Source organism: Lytechinus pictus, chromosome 4 (assembly GCF_037042905.1).
Source record: "Lytechinus pictus isolate F3 Inbred chromosome 4, Lp3.0, whole genome shotgun sequence".
Lineage (NCBI taxonomy): Eukaryota > Metazoa > Echinodermata > Echinoidea > Temnopleuroida > Toxopneustidae > Lytechinus > Lytechinus pictus.
Genome location: NC_087248.1, coordinates 4,982,603 through 5,004,266, shown reverse-complemented (window position 1 = coordinate 5,004,266; position 21,664 = coordinate 4,982,603). Strand labels below are relative to the sequence as shown.

Genomic DNA, 21,664 nt, shown 5'->3' with positions numbered 1-21,664 from the left:
TATTAAAATATGCTTTCCTACTTTTCTATTTTCGCTCTATCCCCCCTCAGACATTTAAATCCCCCTGTCCGCTGCTTATATACCCCCAAAAGAAAACCCCTTTTCTCGCCCTCCGGGCCAACACGAATTATTAGAATCTTGGCTTGTTCATCACTCTATACTAGCACCTTAATATGCCCAACAACTCTTCAATATTGCTTTATTCCGTATTTTCATGAAGCTTGTCACTCTATACTAGCACCTTAATATGCCCAAAAGAATTTTGAATAAAATTTGCTTTTCCTACTTTTCTCTTTTCGCTCTATCCCCCCTTAGACATTTCAATCCCCCTGTCCGCTGCTTATATACCCCCAAAAGAAAACCCCTTTTCTCGCCCTCCGGGCCAACACGAATTATTAGAATCTTGGCTTGTTCATCACTCTATACTAGCACCTTAATATGCCCAACAACTTTTCAATATTGCTTTATTCCGTATTTTCATGAAGCTTGTCACTCTATACTAGCACCTTAATATGCCCAACAACTTTTCAATATTGCTTTATTCCGTATTTTCATGAAATTTGTCACTCTATACTAGCACCTTAATATGCCCAAAAGAATTTTTATTAAAATATGCTTTCCTACTTTTCTATTTTCGCTCTATCCCCCCTCACACATTTCAATCCCCCTGTCCGCTGCTTATATACCCCCAAAAGAAAACCCCTTTTCTCGCCCTCCGGGCCAACACGAATTATTAGAATCTTGGCTTGTTCATCACTCTATACTAGCACCTTAATATGCCCAACAACTCTTCAATATTGCTTTATTCCGTATTTTCATGAAGCTTGTCACTCTATACTAGCACCTTAATATGCCCAAAAGAATTTTGAATAAAATTTGCTTTTCCTACTTTTCTCTTTCGCTCTATCCCCCCTCAGACATTTCAATCCCCCTGTCCGCTGCTTATATACCCCCAAAAGAAAACCCCTTTTCTCGCCCTCCGGGCCAACACGAATTATCAGAATCTTGGCTTGTTCATCACTCTATACTAGCACCTTAATATGCCCAACAACTTTTCAATATTGCTGTATTCCGTATTTTCATGAAGCTTGTCACTCTATACTAGCACCTTAATATGCCCAACAACTTTTCAATATTGCTTTATTCCGTATTTTCATGAAATTTGTCACTCTGTACTAGCACCTTAATATGCCCAAAAGAATTTTTATTAAAATATGCTTTCCTACTTTTCTATTTTCGCTCTATCCCCCCTCAGACATTTCAATCCCCCTGTCCGCTGCTTATATACCCCCAAAAGAAAACCCCTTTTCTCGCCCTCCGGGCCAACACGAATTATTAGAATCTTGGCTTGTTCATCACTCTTTACTAGCACCTTAATATGCCCAACAACTCTTCAATATTGCTTTATTCCGTATTTTCATGAAGCTTGTCACTCTATACTAGCACCTTAATATGCCCAAAAGAATTTTGAATAAAATTTGCTTTTCCTACTTTTCTCTTTTCGCTCTATCCCCCCTTAGACATTTCAATCCCCCTGTCCGCTGCTTATATACCCCCAAAAGAAAACCCCTTTTCTCGCCCTCCGGGCCAACACGAATTATTAGAATCTTGGCTTGTTCATCACTCTATACTAGCACCTTAATATGCCCAACAACTTTTCAATATTGCTTTATTCCGTATTTTCATGAAGCTTGTCACTCTATACTAGCACCTTTATATGCCCAACAACTTTTCAATATTGCTTTATTCCGTATTTTCATGAAATTTGTCACTATATACTAGCACCTTAATATGCCCAAAAGAATTTTGAATAAAATTTGCTTTTCCTACTTTTCTCTTTCGCTCTATCCCCCCTCAGACATTTCAATCCCCCTGTCCGCTGCTTATATACCCCCAAAAGAAAACCCCTTTTCTCGCCCTCCGGGCCAACACGAATTATTAAAATCTTGGCTTGTTCATCACTCTATACTAGCACCTTAATATGCCCAACAACTTTTCAATATTGCTTTATTCCGTATTTTCATGAAGCTTGTCACTCTATACTAGCACCTTAATATGCCCAAAAGAATTTTGAATAAAATTAGCTTTTCCTACTTTTCTCTTTTCGCTCTATCCCCCCTCAGACATTTCAATCCCCCTGTCCGCTGCTTATATACCCCCAAAAGAAAACCCCTTTTTTCGCCCTCCGGGCCAACACGAATTATTAGAATCTTGGCTTGTTCATCACTCTATACTAGCACCTTAATATGCCCAACAACTTTTCAATATTGCTTTATTCCGTATTTTCATGAAGCTTGTCACTCTATACTAGCACCTTTATATGCCCAACAACTTTTATATATTGCTTTATTCCGTATTTTCATGAAATTTGTCACTCTATACTAGCACCTTAATATGCCCAAAAGAATTTTGAATAAAATTTGCTTTTCCTACTTTTTTCTTTTCGCTCTATCCCCCCTCAGACATTTCAATCCCCCTGTCCGCTGCTTATATACCCCCAAAAGAAAACCCCTTTTCTCGCCCTCCGGGCCAACACGAGTTATTAGAATCTTGGCTTGTTCATCACTCTATACTAGCACCTTAATATGCCCAACAACTCTTCAATATTGCTTTATTCCGTATTTTCATGAAGCTTGTCACTCTATACTAGCACCTTAATATGCCCAAAAGAATTTTGAATAAAATTTGCTTTTCCTACTTTTCTCTTTTCGCTCTATCCCCCCTTAGACATTTCAATCCCCCTGTCCGCTGCTTATATACCCCCAAAAGAAAACCCCTTTTCTCGCCCTCCGGGCCAACACGAATTATTAGAATCTTGGCTTGTTCATCACTCTATACTAGCACCTTAATATGCCCAACAACTTTTCAATATTGCTTTATTCCGTATTTTCATGAAGCTTGTCACTCTATACTAGCACCTTAATATGCCCAACAACTTTTCAATATTGCTTTATTCCGTATTTTCATGAAATTTGTCACTCTATACTAGCACCTTAATATGCCCAAAAGAATTTTGAATAAAATTTGCTTTTCCTACTTTTCTCTTTCGCTCTATCCCCCCTCAGACATTTCAATCCCCCTGTCCGCTGCTTATATACCCCCAAAAGAAAACCCCTTTTCTCGCCCTCCGGGCCAACACGAATTATCAGAATCTTGGCTTGTTCATCACTCTATACTAGCACCTTAATATGCCCAACAACTTTTCAATATTGCTGTATTCCGTATTTTCATGAAGCTTGTCACTCTATACTAGCACCTTAATATGCCCAACAACTTTTCAATATTGCTTTATTCCGTATTTTCATGAAATTTGTCACTCTATACTAGCACCTTAATATGCCCAAAAGAATTTTTATTAAAATATGCTTTCCTACTTTTCTATTTTCGCTCTATCCCCCCTCAGACATTTCAATCCCCCTGTCCGCTGCTTATATACCCCCAAAAGAAAACCCCTTTTCTCGCCCTCCGGGCCAACACGAATTATTAGAATCTTGGCTTGTTCATCACTCTATACTAGCACCTTAATATGCCCAACAACTCTTCAATATTGCTTTATTCCGTATTTTCATGAAGCTTGTCACTCTATACTAGCACCTTAATATGCCCAACAACTTTTCTATATTGCTTTATTCCGTATATTTATGAAGTTTGTCACTCTATACTAGCACCTTAATATACCCACAGAATATTAAATTGTGTTCACAATTTTCTATATCGCTTTATTCTGTATATTTTGTTTGCAGTCACTCTAGACTGCATCAAAATAATATACGGACTAAAGCAGTAGAGAATTAAGAATCTTGGCTCGATCATCACTTAGTACTTTATGCCCACAAACTTTTCTTTATTCCGTATTTTGGTAAAGCTTGTCACTCTTTATTAGCACCTTAATAATTATGCCCCCCCCAAAAAAAAAAAAAAAAAAAATTATTGCGTTTCAACTTTACTATATCGGTTTTTACGTATTTTGTTGAAGTTTTTATACTAGCACCTTAATATGCCTCCCATGCATTTTTGTTGCCTTACTTTTCCTTCGCTCTTCGCCCAGCCAGACATTTCAAACCCAGAACACCACTTTTCCCGCCCTCCGGTCAATAGTAATTATTAGAATCTCGGTTGATTTGTCCCTATGCTCACCAAGTTTTCTCTATAAGCTTTATCCCGTATATATTTAGTGAAGTTTGTCACTATACTAGCACCTTAATCAATTTGCCCATCAAAAAATTCAAATTGCGTTTTAACATATGTTTTTCCTTTATTCCGTATTTGTCATGTTTGTAGCTAATCACCTTTGGAATATACATCTGTACCATTAAAAGTTCGTCTTGCTCTTTCTTGAGGAAAATAAAAATAAGCTAACATTGACAAAATCCATTTATGATAGAGTGACGATGGAAGAGTAGAAAAGATACGCAAAAATGTTGGACATAATAAGATGCCCTATATAGAGTTTAACAATTACGGAATAAAGCAATATTGCGAAGGAGGAAAATTAAGAAACAACATAAAAATACAGCATAAAGTGAAAGTTCATGAATGAATAAAATCATGAACAGATGAAAAAAAGAAAAAAAAAACACAGAGACACGTAATAAAGCAATATACACCATAAAGAATGAAGACTATAAACAAACATAACAAATTTATTCATTTATTTAAATATCTTTATACAGGATAACAAGCTCAGATTCACTGTTTTTAAACATGGTCCTGTTAAAATGAAATAACAATATATACAAAAAGATAAAAGTGTAACTTAGGTTCTATACAAATAGTGAATGCATTCGATATCAATAACATTAAAATCAGAATCATCACTAGTAAAACAATTGTATAAAAATAACATATTCAATTTTTGAGGAATCAATGAAATGAAAACATTTCTCTCTTGCTTTATTCCATATTTCAAGAAATTTGGGCCTGTATACTAGCAACTTAATATGCCCACCAACTTTTCTATATTGCTTTATTCCGTATATTTATGAAGTTTGTCACTCTATACTAGCACTTTAATATACCCACAGAATATTAAATTGTGTTCAAAATTTTCTATATCGCTTTATTCCGTATTTTGATAAGTTTGTCACTTTATACCAGCACCTTAATATGCCAACATTTCTGTATTGCTTTATTCTGTATATTTTTTATGCAGTCACTCTATACTGCATCAAATTGATACGGACTAAAGCAATAGAGAATTAAGAATCTTGGCTCGATCATCACTTAGTACTTTATGCCCACAACCTTTTCTTTATTACTTTATTCCGTATTTTGGTGAAGCTTAATTGTCACTCTTTATTAGCACCTAAATAATTATGCCCCCCCCCCAAAAAAAAAAAAAAAAATCTATTATTGCGTTTCAACTTTACTATATCGGTTTTTACGTATTTTGTTGAAGATTTTATACTAACACCCGAATATGCCTCCCATTTTTGTTGCCTTATATACTTTTCCTTCGCTCTACCCCCCGCCCAGCCAGACATTTCAAACCCAGAACACCACTTTTCCCGCCCTCCGGTCAATAGTAATTATTAGAATCTCGGTTGGTTCGTCCCTATGCTCACCAAGTTTTCCGTTTTCTCTATAAGCTTTATCCCGTATTTAGTGAAGTTTGTCACTATACTAGCACCTTAATCAATTTGCCCATCAAAAAATTCAAATTGCGTTTTAACATATGTTTTTCCTTTATTCCGTATATTTGCAGCTAATCACCTTTGAAATATACATCTGTACCATTAAAAGTTCGTCTTGCTCTTTCTTGAGGAAAATAAAAATAAGCTAACATTGACAAAATCCATTTATGATAGGGTGACGATGGAAGAGTAGAAAAGATACGCAAAAATGTTGGACATAATAAAATGCCCTATATAGAGTTTAAAAATTACGGAATAAAGCAATATTGCGAAGGAGGAAAATTGAGAAACAACATAAAAATACAGCATAAAGTGAAAGTTCATGAATAAATAAAATCATGAACAGATGAAAAAAAGAGAAAAAAAGACCCAGAGACACGTAATAAAGCAATATACACCATAAAGAATGAAGACTATAAACAAACATAACAAATTTATTTATTTATTTAAATATATTTATACAGGATAACAAGCTCAGATTAACTGTTTTTAAACATGGTCCTGTTAAAATGAAATAACAATATATACAAAAAGATAAAAGTGTAACTTAGGTTCTATACAAATAGTGAATGAATTCGATATCAATAACATTAAAATCAGAATCATCACTAGTAAAACAATTGTATAAAAATAACATATTCAATTTTTGAGGAATCAATTGGAGGCGCGATAGCTCAGTCGGTAGAGTCGGTAGAGCGGGGGACTCGTATTCCGGTGACCCGGGTTCGATTCCCACTTGGTGCGCTAGTGCCCTTTGGTAAGGCATTAATCCTCAGTACCAGGTCCTTCGGAGGGGACCTAAAGCCGTCGGTCCTCTGGTTGCTTGCTTACAAGCATTCATGCTTTCTTAGCAATCAGGTAAACAAAATCACCACCACCAATTAAATGAGAACATTTCTCTCTTGCTTTATTCCATATTTCAAGAAATTTGGGCCTGTATACTAGCAACTTAATATGCCCACCAACTTTTCTATATTGCTTTATTCCGTATATTTATGAAGTTTATCACTCTATAATAGCACATTAATATACTCACAGAAAATTAAATTGTGTTCAAAATTTTCTATATCGCTTTATTCCGTATTTTGATAAGTTTGTCACTTTATACCAGCACCTTAATATGCCAACATTTCTGTATTGCTTTATTCTGTATATTTTTTATGCAGTCACTCTATACTGCATCAAATTGATACGGACTAAAGCAATAGAGAATTAAGAATCTTGGCTCGATCATCACTTAGTACTTTATGCCCACAAACTTTTCTTTATTACTTTATTCCGTATTTTGGTGAAGCTTAATTGTCACTCTTTATTAGCACCTAAATAATTATGCCACCCCCCCAAAAAAAAAAAAAAAATCTATTATTGCGTTTCAACTTTACTATATCGGTTTTTACGTATTTTGTTGAAGATTTTATACTAACACCCGAATATGCCTCCCATTTTTGTTGCCTTATATACTTTTCCTTCGCTCTACCCCCCGCCCAGCCAGACATTTCAAACCCAGAACACCACTTTTCCCGCCCTCCGGTCAATAGTAATTATTAGAATCTCGGTTGATTCGTCCCTATGCTCACCAAGTTTTCCGTTTTCTCTATAAGCTTTATCCCGTATTTAGTGAAGTTTGTCACTATACTAACACCTTAATCAATTTGCCCATCAAAAAAATCAAATTGCGTTTTAACATATGTTTTTCCTTTATTCCGTATTTGTAGCTAATCACCTTTGGAATATACATCTGTACCATTAAAAGTCCGTCTTGCTCTTTCTTGAGGAAAATAAAAATAAGCTAACATTGACAAAATCCATTTATGATAGGCATCAGATAGGGTGACGATGGAAGAGTAGAAAAGATACGCAAAAATGTTGGACATAATAAAATGCCCTATATAGAGTTTAACAATTACGGAATAAAGCAATAACGCGAAGGAGGAAAATTGAGAAACAACATAAAAATACAGCATAAAGTGAAAGTTCATGAATATATAAAATCATGCATAAAAGTTTATGCATTATGTGCGAGATGCGGCAAGACACATCTTGATGTCAGTGGGGCACGATTGACATGGAGGGCGCAACTTTTCGCAGAGGATTAGAGTGAGGATTGTTTGAGAGGATTAGAGTGAAGAAAGAAAGGTTTGAGAGAGATGATTGATGAGCTTGCCGGGCGAACAAAAAAATTAGGAAATTTGTTGACTTGGAATATTTTGGCGGAAGGAGTGAAGGAGGTTAAAATTCAATATAACGGGGCATTTATATATAACCAAGAAGGATAACGCAAAAGTGAGTATATGAAATTATTTACAATTTCTTGTGCATACTTTTTTTTTTCAATTTTGCCGTGCCTACCAAAATGCCACATTTATTTGAAAATATCCGAGAAGATCGTATATTGGCGGACCGATAGCGACATGAGGTTTGCTGTAGAGGGGATAACTTGGGAGTTTAGAATGAAAAAAGGAAGCTATATATATGTTAAAATAAAGTTTTAGGCCTACACGCCGACTACGAACATCAAGTGCAAACTAGTTGCGTGAGTTTTTTGTTCCATGTTTAGGCCCCCTGTTGCCTAAACAGAGAAATGTTCCGGGTGTTATTTCAGGTGACTCAATATGCTCAATAGTAAACGCACATCGTGTTAAAATACATAGCGATAATATAAACGAAGTGAAAAAAATAACAAAATCCTGTTTGGAATTATTGGTACCATTATCTATAGCCCCTGGATCCTTAAATATATATATTTTCTAATGAATTAAAATTAATCACTGATCGTTGATTCCCTGGCCTGCTATAACTGCCGCCGGGGAAACCTCCGTACGACTTGAGCGCTAAACCAGTTTCGGCTGTCAGCTCATCTCATGTGGCATGCTGACTACGATGCTGGACTGCAGATCAAAAGGTTCGAGTTCGATCCCCATCAAGGACAGAAAAAATAAGGTTAGTAAAACAGTGTTATGTAATATAATATGAAATGAAATGCACAGTATGATGAATAAATTGGATGGAATGAATGAATGAGGAATAAATCCACCCACCATGTATCATACAGAAAAAAGAAAACGAAAATACGATGCACATAGTATTTTATTGAAAACCCGCCGATTTCATATATTTTAGTGCCCCTTCACCCCCCCCCCCAATCCCTAATCCCCGCCCCTCTCTCGCACAGCTGAAATACCCATTAACACGCCACTTCACTGAACGCCGATATCCCGCTGACTGAGCTTTGTTATTGTGCGGTCATGTGTGACACCGGTCGCACATGCTCTTACGCACGTCTAGCGATAAGAATTTTCACTGGGCTGAGCAGTTTTAATGGCGCTTGGGCACAATAGCGAATTTGGCCGTACCAATGAGGTCCAAACATTAACATGTATGGACCTCATAGGCGACAATGCGTTAAAAACAGGTTAGAACTTCTAAACGTACTGTTTCCTGCACCCAAGTATGATATTACTCCCAAAATATGAGTTTTGTCCTCGTTTGTTTATCATTTATTAAAAGATTGCCCATTAAATATATTCCTATTCCTAATTTGAATTTAATAAAATAAAGGGAAACTTACATTTGAGTCATTTTTCGATCTTTTTTTGGCAGTCAGTCCGGTCACCGTCGAGTGCGATCAAAGCGGTATGAAGCTGATTTTCAGATCACGTGATACGTGTGGTCATCACCTGATCAATCGACTATCCTTTTTTAAAGACCGCAACAATTATAAATTTTATTATAAAATATATATAGAATGAATAATTGCATGATATTATATATATTTCTACAATTAAAAATATTTTGTGATATGAATTTAATATTTGACGTAAAAATTGCTATTTAACAAAATATTTATTAAAAATAAAAAATCAAACAAAATAAAAACGCCTTGGACACAGTGCAAAAAACCTAACAATTTGGCCGCGTTCTTAACAACTATCGTAAGGGGCGCTCTATTTATAAATAAAGTTGCATATGTAGCTGTCTACCGCGACAGGAACAGCCGCAGAATTGAAGCCAGAAGCGTGAGAAATTGCCAGAAAATTCAAGAAAAGAACCGGTGAGTACCGATTTAACAGTACTAATTTATTAAGTAACATTTATTGAATCATTACAAGATTTATTTTTTAGTAAAACAAAGCTTAGTTCTAAGCTAGGGCGGCCCAAATGCGCGTGAGTGGAGTCCCAGTTTATTAGCACGGGTAAGTATTGGGGTGTCGCCTAGAGTGGTGTTAAACAGTTAGGCAGAGATTTAACTGATCTATTCATGCATGTGTGAGCAAAATAAAAATGTAAATTATATAAATAATCGATCAATTAATCTGTCCTCGATATGTATCAATGCCGGAAAAAACAAGGTGGTAATTATTATCGTACCGCTATGTAATTTTGACAAACACGGGAAATACCAGGATCAGGAATTACTGGGTAGTACTTCAAAAAATGTTAATTCTCGAGAGTCTACCTTTGCTTTACATGTAACATACATACCTTGTAACATACCTTGTTGTGGGCGTAAAGTTTTACCTAAAAAACTTGTTTGCCCCTCTCCTCCTTCCAATTTCTTGATTTCATGAAGTCATTATAGTGGAAGATAAACTGGTACAGGTTATATGGCGATGTGTGGTTTCAGCAGGTAACGTTATTAATGGGAACATGGGCAAGTAAAGGATTGGTCAGGGTTAAACTTTTCCTTTTTGAGGTTCCAAGATTTCTCTAAGTTTGATTTGAAAGAGTTTATGGAAGTACTCTTCACAACTTGATTTGGCAGGTTATTCCACTCTGATACTACTCGGTGTGAGAAAGAATTTTGTCTTTTTCGAGTATTTGCTCTGGGTTTCTCAATCTTATATATATGTCCTCTAGTTCTGGAGTCTTCATTGAATTTGAAGAATTTAGAAGTCTCTAGATCGTCAGTTCCTTGAGTTATTCGGAATACTTGGACAAGATCTGCTCTGTGACGTCGGTAAGATAATGAAGGTAACTTCAATTGGGCCAATCTTTCCGGGTAGCTCTTGACCTGTAAACTTGGAACTGCTTTTGTAGCTCTTCGTTGAACTCTCTCGAGTTTCTCCTGATCCTTCTTCAAGTATGGATGCCAAATCTGTGAACAATACTCCAAAGCAGGTCGAACTATGGACTTATAAAGTAGTTTGAAGCTCTTAGGTTCAAGGAATGAGAAAGATCTCTTGATGATCCCCATCTTCTTATTTCCTGCTTTTGCTATCTGATCTATGTGTTGAGAAAAACTTAGCTGATTGTCGAAAATGACACCTAAGTCCTTTTCACTGTGGCTGACTTCGATGGTCGGGCCATCCAAACTTAACTTATAGTCATAGTGCAGGTTCTTTCTGCCATAGTGAAGGACTTTACATTTTCCTGTATTGAAGGGAAGTTGCCATAAGATTGCCGAACTTTGAATCCTCAGTAAATCAGCTTGAAGGATTTCCCATTCTTGATCGTTGTTAACTTCAGCAAATAATTTGGTATCGTCAGCAAATAACTTGATAACACTTGCTTGAGAAGCTAGGACATCTGGTAAATCATTTATGAAAATCAGAAATAGCTCCGGACCGATAACACTCCCTTGGGGAATTCCACTACTGACTCTAACAGAATTTGAGAAAACTCCATTAACAACCACCCGTTGCTCTCTGTTCTTTAAGAAGGATCTGATCCAGTTCAAGACACTACCTCTGATTCCATATGAATGAAGCTTAAGCAGAAGTCTTCGATGGGGGACGCTATCAAATGCTTTTTTGTAGTCCAAATATATACAGTCAATTGATTTTCCTTTATCCAAATCCTTAGTCCATTCCTCAATAACTTCCAGAAGTTGAGTAGCACATGATTTGCCTTTTCTGAATCCATGTTGATGTGAGCTATACAGCTGGTTTGTAACCATGTGATTAATAATCTTTTCACGAATAATCTGCTCCATAACTTTGCCAATTGTACTTGTTAAACTCACTGGTCTATAATTGTTGGGATTACGTTTATCTCCTCTTTTGAATAATGGAGTTACATTCGCCATCTTCCATGCTACAGGAACAGAACCACTCCTCAAGGATTCATTGAAGAGATCGGCAAGAGGTTGGGCTAATTCATCTGCAAGTTCTTTCAATATCCGATTTGGAATCTCGTCCGGCCCTGGAGACTTAGTTTTGTCCAGCATCAATAATCTTTCCAAAACCATATCTCTTGTAATGACAATATCATTAAGTGTAGAGTCAAAGGGTCTATCAGGAAATGGAGGAAGATTACTGGTATCTTCTTGCGTAAATATTGATGCAAAAAAGTCATTTAACACCTCAGCTTTATCAAAGTCATCATCCACAGTTGTGCCGTCTGGCCGAGTCAACTCTCCAAGACAGGATTTGGATTTTGTCTTATTTTGTACATATTGCCAAAAACTTTTTGGATTTGTTTTGACCTCTGATGCAAGTTTATTTTCAAAGTTCTTTTTAGCCTGCTTGATAATACTTGTAGCTTTATTTCTGGCTTTATTGTAATCCAATCTATTAGAGATAGTTCTATTTTTCTGATAGCGATTCCATGCTTTGTGTTTCTCCTGAACTGCCTCACTTGCTTTCCTATCCAACCATGCAGACCTTCTACGTGATGGTTTGATCTTAGGAACAAAGAGATCTGTCACTTCTCTCAAGGCCTGTACTATCTGTGCACATCTGGTGTTTACATCAGAGTTAGATGGTACTGCAAAACTGTTGTTATCCTTTACATAACTCTTCATTTCCTCATAATTGCCACGAAAGTATGCATAACGAGGACCTGGTTTAATTCTAACTGGGTACATCTCGATTTCGAAAGAAAGTACAAGATGGTCACTTTTTCCAAGTGGAGAACTCAAATTCCAGTATTCAATTATCTCTTCATGATTTGTAATTAACAAGTCCAACAAATTAGCCCGCTGGCCATTTCTCTGTCTTGTAGGTTCGGATACCAATTGTGTCAGAAATAAATCATCAAGCAATTCCAAGAACTGATCAGAAAAGTTTCCGCGACTAGTTGTTGAATTTCCTTCCCAGTCTATGTTTGGCAAATTAAAGTCACCAACAATAATGACATGAGTATGGTTGTATCGAGAGACAACTTCTTGAAGCTGGTTGAGAAGATTTTGATTATTTTCATCAGAACTATTTGGGCTTCTGTAAATGCATCCGATTAAAATCTTATCCCTAGCAGTTTCCAGAAGACACCACACACTTTCTTCAAATTCACATGAGATTGGCAAAAGTTCTTGAACTTGTAAGTGTTCGAGAACATAAATAGCTACTCCCCTCTTGTGTTTGCTTGGTAAAAAAAGTGGGTAGCCCGGCAAATTAAATTCAAATAGCTCAGTATCCGTTAATGAGTTTTTGGGAAAAATCTCAGTCAATGCAATAATATCAGGCTTCTCTAAGTCAATTCGTATTTCCAATTCTTCCCGTTTGTTAAGAAGTGAGTCTACATTACTATACATGCATCTAAGGTGTTCTGGTGCTACATGTACATCAAAATGATCAGAAGAAACTGAAGATGTGGTATTTTGATAGTCTTTTCGATGTGTTTTAGTTTTCTTCTCGAAAGGATCTCGATTCGGTTTGATTTTTATCAATTTCAGTGTTTTGTCTTTTTTTCACGAGTCTATCATTCTGTATCCTCCAGGTGGAGTCACCTGCCAACTGTCTTTTCTTCAGCTCCTTCACCAACTCTGCTCTTATTGACCGCTCCTTCTTCGTACGATCAGGCTGGATGTACACATCCTCCATTGATGATTCGTTTTTCAGTTGAATAGCACGCTTACATATGCTATCCCTGATGGAACTACTGGGTAATTTTACTAATAGAGGACGTGGCTTAGAGTCTTGGCCAGGTTGACCACCTTTTCCAAGTCTGAAAGTCTTGAACTCACACTCGCAGTCAATTTTGAGAATATCAAATACTGAAGAAACTCTGGCGAGATCTTCATCTAATTTCTCCTGCCTATCATCAGTTTCTTTTTCAGGTATGCCATGGATAATAACATTGCACCTTCTTTTGTCTTTCTCCTTTTCCTCGTCAAGGCATTCATTAACAATCAATTTCACTGAATCAGAGATATCCTGTGGTTCATGGCCATAGATTTTCATGTCTTCTCGTAAGTTCTTTAATTCAACATCAATTTTTGTGTACTGAATCTCAACTTCTTTCCAGTGATCAGCCATCACTTCAAGTTTCGACAATCTATCTCTTGTGTCACTTAAAATTTTTTTGCATCTTTCTTCTACAATTTGGTCACATTTGATTGCTTCCATGGCTTTCTTTTCACATATCTTACAGAACCAATGTGCAGTTAAAACATTTCTAAAAAGTAAAAATTCATCCGGTGAGAGGGCGCAACATTTTGCACAAAACCATCCTTCGCATCTTTCACATTCTATACATGATTGGTTCTTGTCGAAGGGTTTTTTACATTGTGCACAAGAATCAATGACAATATCTTCAGTTTTTTCTACATCAGTGTCCTTACGTCGTGACTTAGGTTTTAAAGTTTTTGATGGTTTTGTTACTTTCGTATTTCCTTTAGGATCACTTTGGGCATCCATATTGCAATAATCATTCACTGTACATCTACTCCTGACTAAGTTCAAGTTCACATGCAATAACGAGAGTATGGAATCGTATTCGTAAAAATCGTAGTGAACAGATGAATCGGTCACAGAACCACAGTTTCAAATGTCTAAAATGTCATAAAAACACACCTCATTGACGAAATATTGCAAATAAGTCTTTAATAAATATAAACAGTAAAATCGGCAATATAAATAAACTCACGACACCGCTTATCACACAACAGATGAAGGAAAATAACTTCGTCGACGTCAGTTCAAGTAGTGCTCGCCGCCATATTTAGGTACCGGAAGAGTGCTGCACACGAAATCCAGGTCCTATGTACCGGGGCCGGCTGGCCGGGTACGCACGTAGATCCCCGTTCACAGCGGGACGCAGTTTCAAACGATGACCGACGAAGGAGAACAAATTTTCAATCCAAATCAATCCTCAATTTTCGTACATCAAAAACGATCAAAGTTTTACTGGCTTGTAATATGACACCTAAGTCATCTATTTATTCAAATAGTATTAAAAATACAGATTTTAAAAGGATGAAAAATATATTAAAAACTTCCAAAATTAGAGCTGATAAAAATCACGTCCGCATCAACCACACAGCGCCCTCTATATCTTGTAGGTGTAATATAAGTGAGATGTTACTTGAATGCTTGAATAAAGATATACTTTAACATTTTTTTTCTCTTCCATCTCTCTTAGGAGGCAATCCAGATTGCCTTGGGGGTGCTGTAGCACTGGCAGCCAATAGTTTGATGAGTGGCAACATAATATCTGTTCCCACGGACACCATTTATGGGCTGGCTGCATTGGCTCAGAGCGCAGAGGCAGTAGAGAAGCTGTACGAGGTCAAAGGCAGAAATGGGAACAAACCCATTGCAATCTGTGTCAGCTGCATTGAAGATATCCATAGGTAAATTCATGGTTTTTAAATATGAGGCAATATTCATGAAACTAGGTACCAACTAGAAGTATTGCATATATTTTGAATGAAATGTTGTTCAAAGCAGTACATGTATGTTTTCTGGGTTTGTAATTTGTTGACATGACAAGGGGCCCATTTCATGAAATTTAAAGGGTTCAATTTTGTTTATACCTTTTTAAATCAAAGTTTGAGATATATTAAGATATTTATCCTGTATTGTTGATGTTGGTCACAGAAATGACAATTAACATTGAAATGTCTCTCGAGTCAGAGCATTTTGTCAAATAAGAGAAAATATGTTCTAATCATCTATAGAAAAAAGTTCACAGGTATGCAACTTGTAACATATACAAAGAAAAGTCTTTTGAGTGTTCTGTCACCAGATTGAGTTTGTTTTGTCGAGGAAAAAAAATTACATGGAGGCTTGGGGCGATTTCACTCTCAAATGCAAACTAAGTTTTAAGTTCTGATTTATCTTCTGAATGATCAGATGGGGATATGTGACTGTTTCCGATGACATCCTTCGGGATCTTCTACCTGGACCTGTTACAGTCGTCTTCAGGAGAAGAACAGAGCTCAACCCTGACTTTAATCCGTCCTCTGAACTCATTGGCCTCCGTATCCCCAAGTATCCCTTCATTCAGCAGTTAGCAGCAGCAGTAGGTGAACCGATTGCGCTGACTAGCGCTAACCCATCAGCCCAAAGAAGTACCCTCGCAGTCAAGGTAAGTGCTTTTCAACCCTGTGGATGGAGAAATCATTGTTTGTATTAATACTTGGTCTGTAGACTGTAGAATAAGATGTCCAAGATCACTCCATTCGCAAAGCAAATATAACCCATAAACTTTTCTATGGATCAAATAAAACATTTCATAGCGTATTCTTTTAATTAATAAATTGATAATTTTGTGGAATTTCTATGGAGTATTCATAGTTAATTGATTTGAGACTTTCTTGTTAAAATTTAAAATTGTCCTTATTTCTTCAGAAAAGCACAATATGTTGGTCAGAGCTAGATATCAGCACTTTCCCTAGTTGATTCTTTTTCACAGATACGCTTTACCGTTGGCCGCCTTTTCAAAATCACTCCCCTTTCTTTATCAACACTTGTCTGGCAAAATCAATAACCAGAATCTATTTCTTTCAATTTCCTTTATCCACAACATTGATACAGGAGTTTGAAGACCTATGGAGTAAGATTGACCTGGTATTTGATGGTGGTGTTTTAAGTGATTCAGAAGAATCGAGACACGGTTCTACCGTCATTGATCTATCTGTCATGGGTAGATTCTCTATCATCAGACCAGGAAGGTAAGGATTAGATAGGGTTCATTCTGTAGAGTAGGATTGATGATGGTGGTGATTCAGAAGAATCAAGCCAAGGTTCTACTGTCATTGATCTCTCTGGAATGTAAGGATTAGGTAGGATTCATTCTATTAATGAATTCATTTGAATTTGTTTTAGGTACTAGCCACATTGAAGTGCATGATTGAAGAGGAATTGAGCAATCTGCCTTACTTTGACTATGCTGTGTAGGCTGTTGATAACATTCTTTTTCCCAAAATATGTGACATTCTTGTCCCCTTTTATTTGTCTTTTGCACTACTCTTATTTATTTTACTTCTTTAAAAATGCATTCAATTGCTGTGTTTGTCAAACAATGCTGTGAATTATCTTGCCACTTTTCCACAGAGATAAAATACTAGCAATTTCTATCTTGCCATTGAGAAATTGTTGAATACCTGTAATCTGTCATTTCATTTCTTATGAATCAATGTTTTTCAATTTTTTTTCCATCTTGTTTTCTTTCCTGTTCACTGTAGTGCTGAAGAGAAAACCATCAAGATTCTGAACGGAAAGTACCATCTAAAGGAGAAAAAGAGATAATACACACACAAACCCAAAAGTTATCTACCACAGAGCTTTTATATCAGGAAGTCTTACTGATGCCACCTTTCAGAAGCAGCATTCCTTATAAGTGGGACTGATCAGTTGACCTTTGACCTCAGCATCCATGTGTAAGTGTGAAAGTATTGGTGACCACTGACAGTTGCATATATATATATGAGGAGATGAGTATATTCTGCTTCAATGATGAGCAAAGGATATGAGAAATAGTGATCTCCATTGACAGGAAAAAAATTGATGTCACATATTGAATGATTGACAATTCAGCAGAGGAGTATAATCTTTGAATCAGAGCTGCGTTCATAATCTTGGATATGTTTTATACAAACATTTCAAAGAGATTTCATTCCAGTATTGTCTCAGGTCAGTATTCAATGGCTATCTAGTACTGTTAACCTGTTACCAAGGGAACAGTCAACGGGTTTTCTTCAAGTTGAAAGGTTTCCTTGGACAATTATCGGAGGAGAACTGTCTGCATCATCTCACCATTCTTATATATGATGACATATATATATATTTAAGTCTAAATTGGAGAGAAACTTCAAAATTTATTTTTTTAGTAAACTGTTTTTTCTTATAAGTACATCTAGCAAAGAGGATTTATATTTTAAATGTCCACTGTTTAGCGCTCTGTCATGTTATCAGACTGTTGCGAGGTTGACGATTATCCAGTCACTAGATGTTGGAGAAATTTGACATTTCTGTGAAGAAAATATCTTTCATATCTTTCTTGCGTAAATTGATAACTGATTAGATCAAGTGCCTTTTCCATGGGGCTCAAAGCGTTTAAGTGTATGTTATTACCATCATCCGTTTGTTTGTGTCTGTGCTCGTAATCAATAGATGCCCCAGAGTTCTTTCTTTAATGTCATTACGCACAAAGCACTGAAACATTATGACATGCCAACACAGCATTGAGGATAATCTTGTAAGGAAATTGTGAAACTGTCATGTTGGTGTTTGAGTTAACTTAAACCCTTTTAAATATGAAACCCTGGGAACATTCCAGGAGGCAAATAGTGATTTTTACTTACATTTGTTATAATCTACCAAAATCCTTGCATATGATTGGCTCAGAACAAATAAGTAATTGAAAATATCTGACTTTTCGTTTCATGAAACACTCCCCAGTTAGAGTTCCACGATAGAAGATATCAAAATTCTTGCAAAATAAGTAGCAATAAACAGCTTGGGCCAGAAAATAGTTTTATTTTTGGAAACGTCCACAACGTGTATGCTCATTTTCATTATTATTACTATTTATTTTACCAAATCACAAAACACATAATTGCAATGTCAATGGCCAAGATCTCAGTAGGGCTGAATGTCATGATTTGAAACAGTGGCGCCAAGTCCTCCTGCACTTCTCAGATCATAAGCAAACCATTGTAATCTTAAAACAAAATATATCTTTAATAGGAGGCCTTATGTTGTTGAGTGTCTTATTCTTTAATTTGTGAACCATCCTCCCAGGTCCATGTAGGGATATCACAATCAATTAGTTCTTCCCTCCCCTCCTTGGCTAGACAAAAAAAAGATAGACGACATGATGTTAAGATCTCCAACATTTGCATAGTTGCTGTGTAAATGAGATGTAAGAAACTTATAATACAGTTTTATAAAATTGCTGAATATCAAAAGATTCTTTGAAATTCAGGTTTAGTTATTTCCATATTTACTTGCCCATATTTACTGGACATTTGAAATGTATAATATAAATAACAATATCATGATATAATGAATCATGTTTAGTAAACTGTTTCTTTATAGTTACTGAAAATCTAGATAATGATATCATTGGAATGTTATGTAGATACACAATTCCTACGGCTTTCAGATCATGTTTCATGTATCATTTAGAAGAGGTATTTATTAGTGGGGTGTGAGAGAATATTCAGTATATTTCAATTCAGCATAACTATTTAACTTCATATGTTTATTTGTGTTGTGTAGAGAATGCTGGTGATGGGATGTGATGCAGCGCTTTCACATGTAGATTAGCAGTGAATAGGTTTATGTATGCATCACACACTGCTATTCATAAACTTGTATACTATCAATGTACATGTCCCAGCTTATAAAGAATTATAACATTGAATAATCTGTTTGATACAAAATCCCCATGACAATGGTATCAGGTGTAACTTTCAGGGAAGTAAACTGCTATAATAATATAAATGAGTCCATTTCAAATATGGCAATAGTCCAGATTGGACCTTGGTGTTTGGAAGTTCCCTTTCCCTAAGCTAACATAGAGGGCACATTTCTCCCAACTTCCAAACACCAAGATCCAATCCGGACTAATATGGCAATGGGATATATGATTGGTTATACTTCAAATATTATCGCAGTGCACAGCATTGATGTAACATTCAACATGAATTAACTTGAAATTTAATTGAAATTATATTTTGTCCCATCCAAGCTTTAGTAGGATAAGAAGCATGATGAATTCATAGGGGTTGGTTTTCACTATAAGATGGCTTGGGCAAATAATCATAGTGTATATACATGTACTTAAGTATATTGCACTCTCATTGGGTGATCATTTGGTGTAGAGCCTCTGGTGCTAGTGTCTGGCTTTTATCACATCAGCACAGCACTAAAATATAAGTGCAAGTGTAAGAATAGTCTTGGGACAGGTGTCATTGAATGTTCAGCTATCAACGATGTGATTTCAACCATTTAAAAAAACTCAGAATGGGTGATGGAGCTACATGTAAGAAAGGCATTCTAAATGGTGCTTCCAACACCAGCAACATCATTGAACTATGATGCAGTAAGGTGTATAGTACATCCCTTATTAGCAGAGGAACCACTTAAACATCATTACGAACATCATTCTGTTTCCATTATGCAATACATCCATTCAAGTTCAATGGACACCTGCTAGTCTATAAATTCTAATGCCATTTCTGGTTCTGATAAATCAGACATCAATGTTACTATTGTTCTCTAGCAAGGTGTTGTGCTCTTGGTTGTTCTAAGGTGAAGAGAGGGCACTGCCAAAATGTGTTAAATAAGATATTGTTTTGTGTGTGTGATATAAAGTTATTCTCATTGGAATTATCTTGTAGGCATTCAGACAATTTGCACAGGTATTTGTTCACTTTTAACTTATGAGTTTGTAAGGTATTAATATTTAATGGAAATCTTGTTCATTGTTCTCTCGAAAGCTTACGCGATTAATTATGATGTGATCAAGTTTGTATTGTCACAAAATATCTCATGAAAAATTCAGTATAACTAAATGATGTGATACTTATACAAATTAAAAATACATAATATGTTAATTGATATGTTTATAATGACATATTGGAGTTGGTTTTAATGTTATATGTATAAGGTTTATATACTAACTATTTGAAAGTATCACTTCCTGTGAAAAAATCTATTTCCAAAATTATTGAGTGGAAACTGACATCAAGATAAAGACCTAGGTGTTGTTGCAAATTAAGGGAATATTTTTAAAGTGTTTTTACAATTTCTCTAATTAATATTAAAAAGAGGTATACATATATTTTTGACAGATTTCCAGGCCAGAATTTATGTGTATCATAGAAAACAGATTCAGTAAAGTGACTATTTTCACTGTTATTGTTTTTTTCTCTCTCTATGCCCATTTTTGTAACCCTTTTGAAAATGGCTACACCCCCACCCAAAAGTGAAAATAAACAACTAAAAAAAGAGAGATATTGGATGTATTTCCCATTAGAATAATTTTCTCTCATATTGAAGAATTTGATCGACTCCATATTTCATATTGGAAATATGTGTCATATATTGTTTTAATTTCATATTACACTTAAAATTAATCTTATTCTGATTATCAAGTGCAAACATAAAGAATGCATGAAAATATGAATAATGTGATTGATACCATATGAATAATCATGATATCTAATGAATATTCAAGACCACTTTTCATTCAAATTACCATAATTTTTTTTTTTACTTTCAATGCAAGAAAATGGACTCCAGTAGTTGATATAAATTGCATTAGATTTCAAACAGGCAATTTGCAAGTTATGGTTAATTATTCCACAGAAAATCTTTAAAACAGAATTAGAACACTTCTAATGAAATTAACAGTCAAGTGATCGTGCACTACTCATTGAATATGTACTTCTTCCTGGAAAATTGCATGGTATTTATGTATGAAGTGCTACTTAGTGGGGAAGGCAAACTATGTGTATAGCTTGATTATTTTATTTTGTAATTTTTTACATGAAATTTTATATAAATATATATGGGATTGAAATAATGACGAGATACAGGATGAACTTAAGCAGTCTTTGTAGTACTGTTTGAACATTTTGAAATTCAAGAGATTACAAAGATTATCTATTGACAATTATGTTGATTTTGGTAATGATGAGGATGATGGTGGTACTGATGGTGAGGATGATAACAATGATGATGATGATGGTGTTGGTGGTGATGATGATGATGATGATGAGGTGGAGGAGGAGGAGGATGATGATGATAATACTGATGGTAATGATGTTGATGGCAAGATGATGAGGATGATAAAGGTGATGATAAGGATGAAGATGATGTGATGATGAGGAGGCAGAGAAGGAGGAGGATGATGATGAC

General features: G+C 35.7%; 2 protein-coding genes across 2 annotated transcripts in view; one reads left to right on the top strand and one right to left on the bottom strand.

The window, feature by feature from the left end:
* LOC129259668 (proto-oncogene tyrosine-protein kinase ROS-like) overlaps positions 1–12,438 on the bottom strand; it is an 84,398-nt gene extending 71,960 nt beyond the window's left edge. Inside the window, exon 1 of the mRNA XM_064098913.1 lies at positions 10,564–12,438. Within this exon, the coding sequence (XP_063954983.1) occupies positions 10,564–12,438 (1,875 nt within the window). The remainder of the gene's footprint in view (positions 1–10,563) is intronic.
* Positions 12,439–14,913: 2,475 nt separating this feature from the next.
* LOC129259146 (threonylcarbamoyl-AMP synthase-like) lies at positions 14,914–21,335 on the top strand. Its single transcript, XM_054897433.2, has 4 exons — positions 14,914–15,144; positions 15,647–15,881; positions 16,331–16,467; positions 16,981–21,335. The coding sequence occupies exons 1-4, from the start codon at positions 14,987–14,989 to the stop codon at positions 17,042–17,044; spliced, it is 594 nt and encodes a 197-aa protein (XP_054753408.2). The 5' UTR covers positions 14,914–14,986; the 3' UTR covers positions 17,045–21,335.
* Positions 21,336–21,664: the final 329 nt, after the last annotated feature.

What these genes read in the sequence shown, in the direction of transcription:
- LOC129259146 (XM_054897433.2), top strand. Translation starts at nt 14,987, where the DNA reads ATGAGTGGCAACATAATATCTGTTCCCACGGACACCATTTATGGGCTG. An exon ending in GAAGTACCCTCGCAGTCAAG is followed by an intron (nt 15,882 to 16,330) that starts GTAAGTGCTTTT and finishes ACATTGATACAG; the next exon opens with GAGTTTGAAGACCTATGGAG. An exon ending in TCTATCATCAGACCAGGAAG is followed by an intron (nt 16,468 to 16,980) that starts GTAAGGATTAGA and finishes TGTTCACTGTAG; the next exon opens with TGCTGAAGAGAAAACCATCA.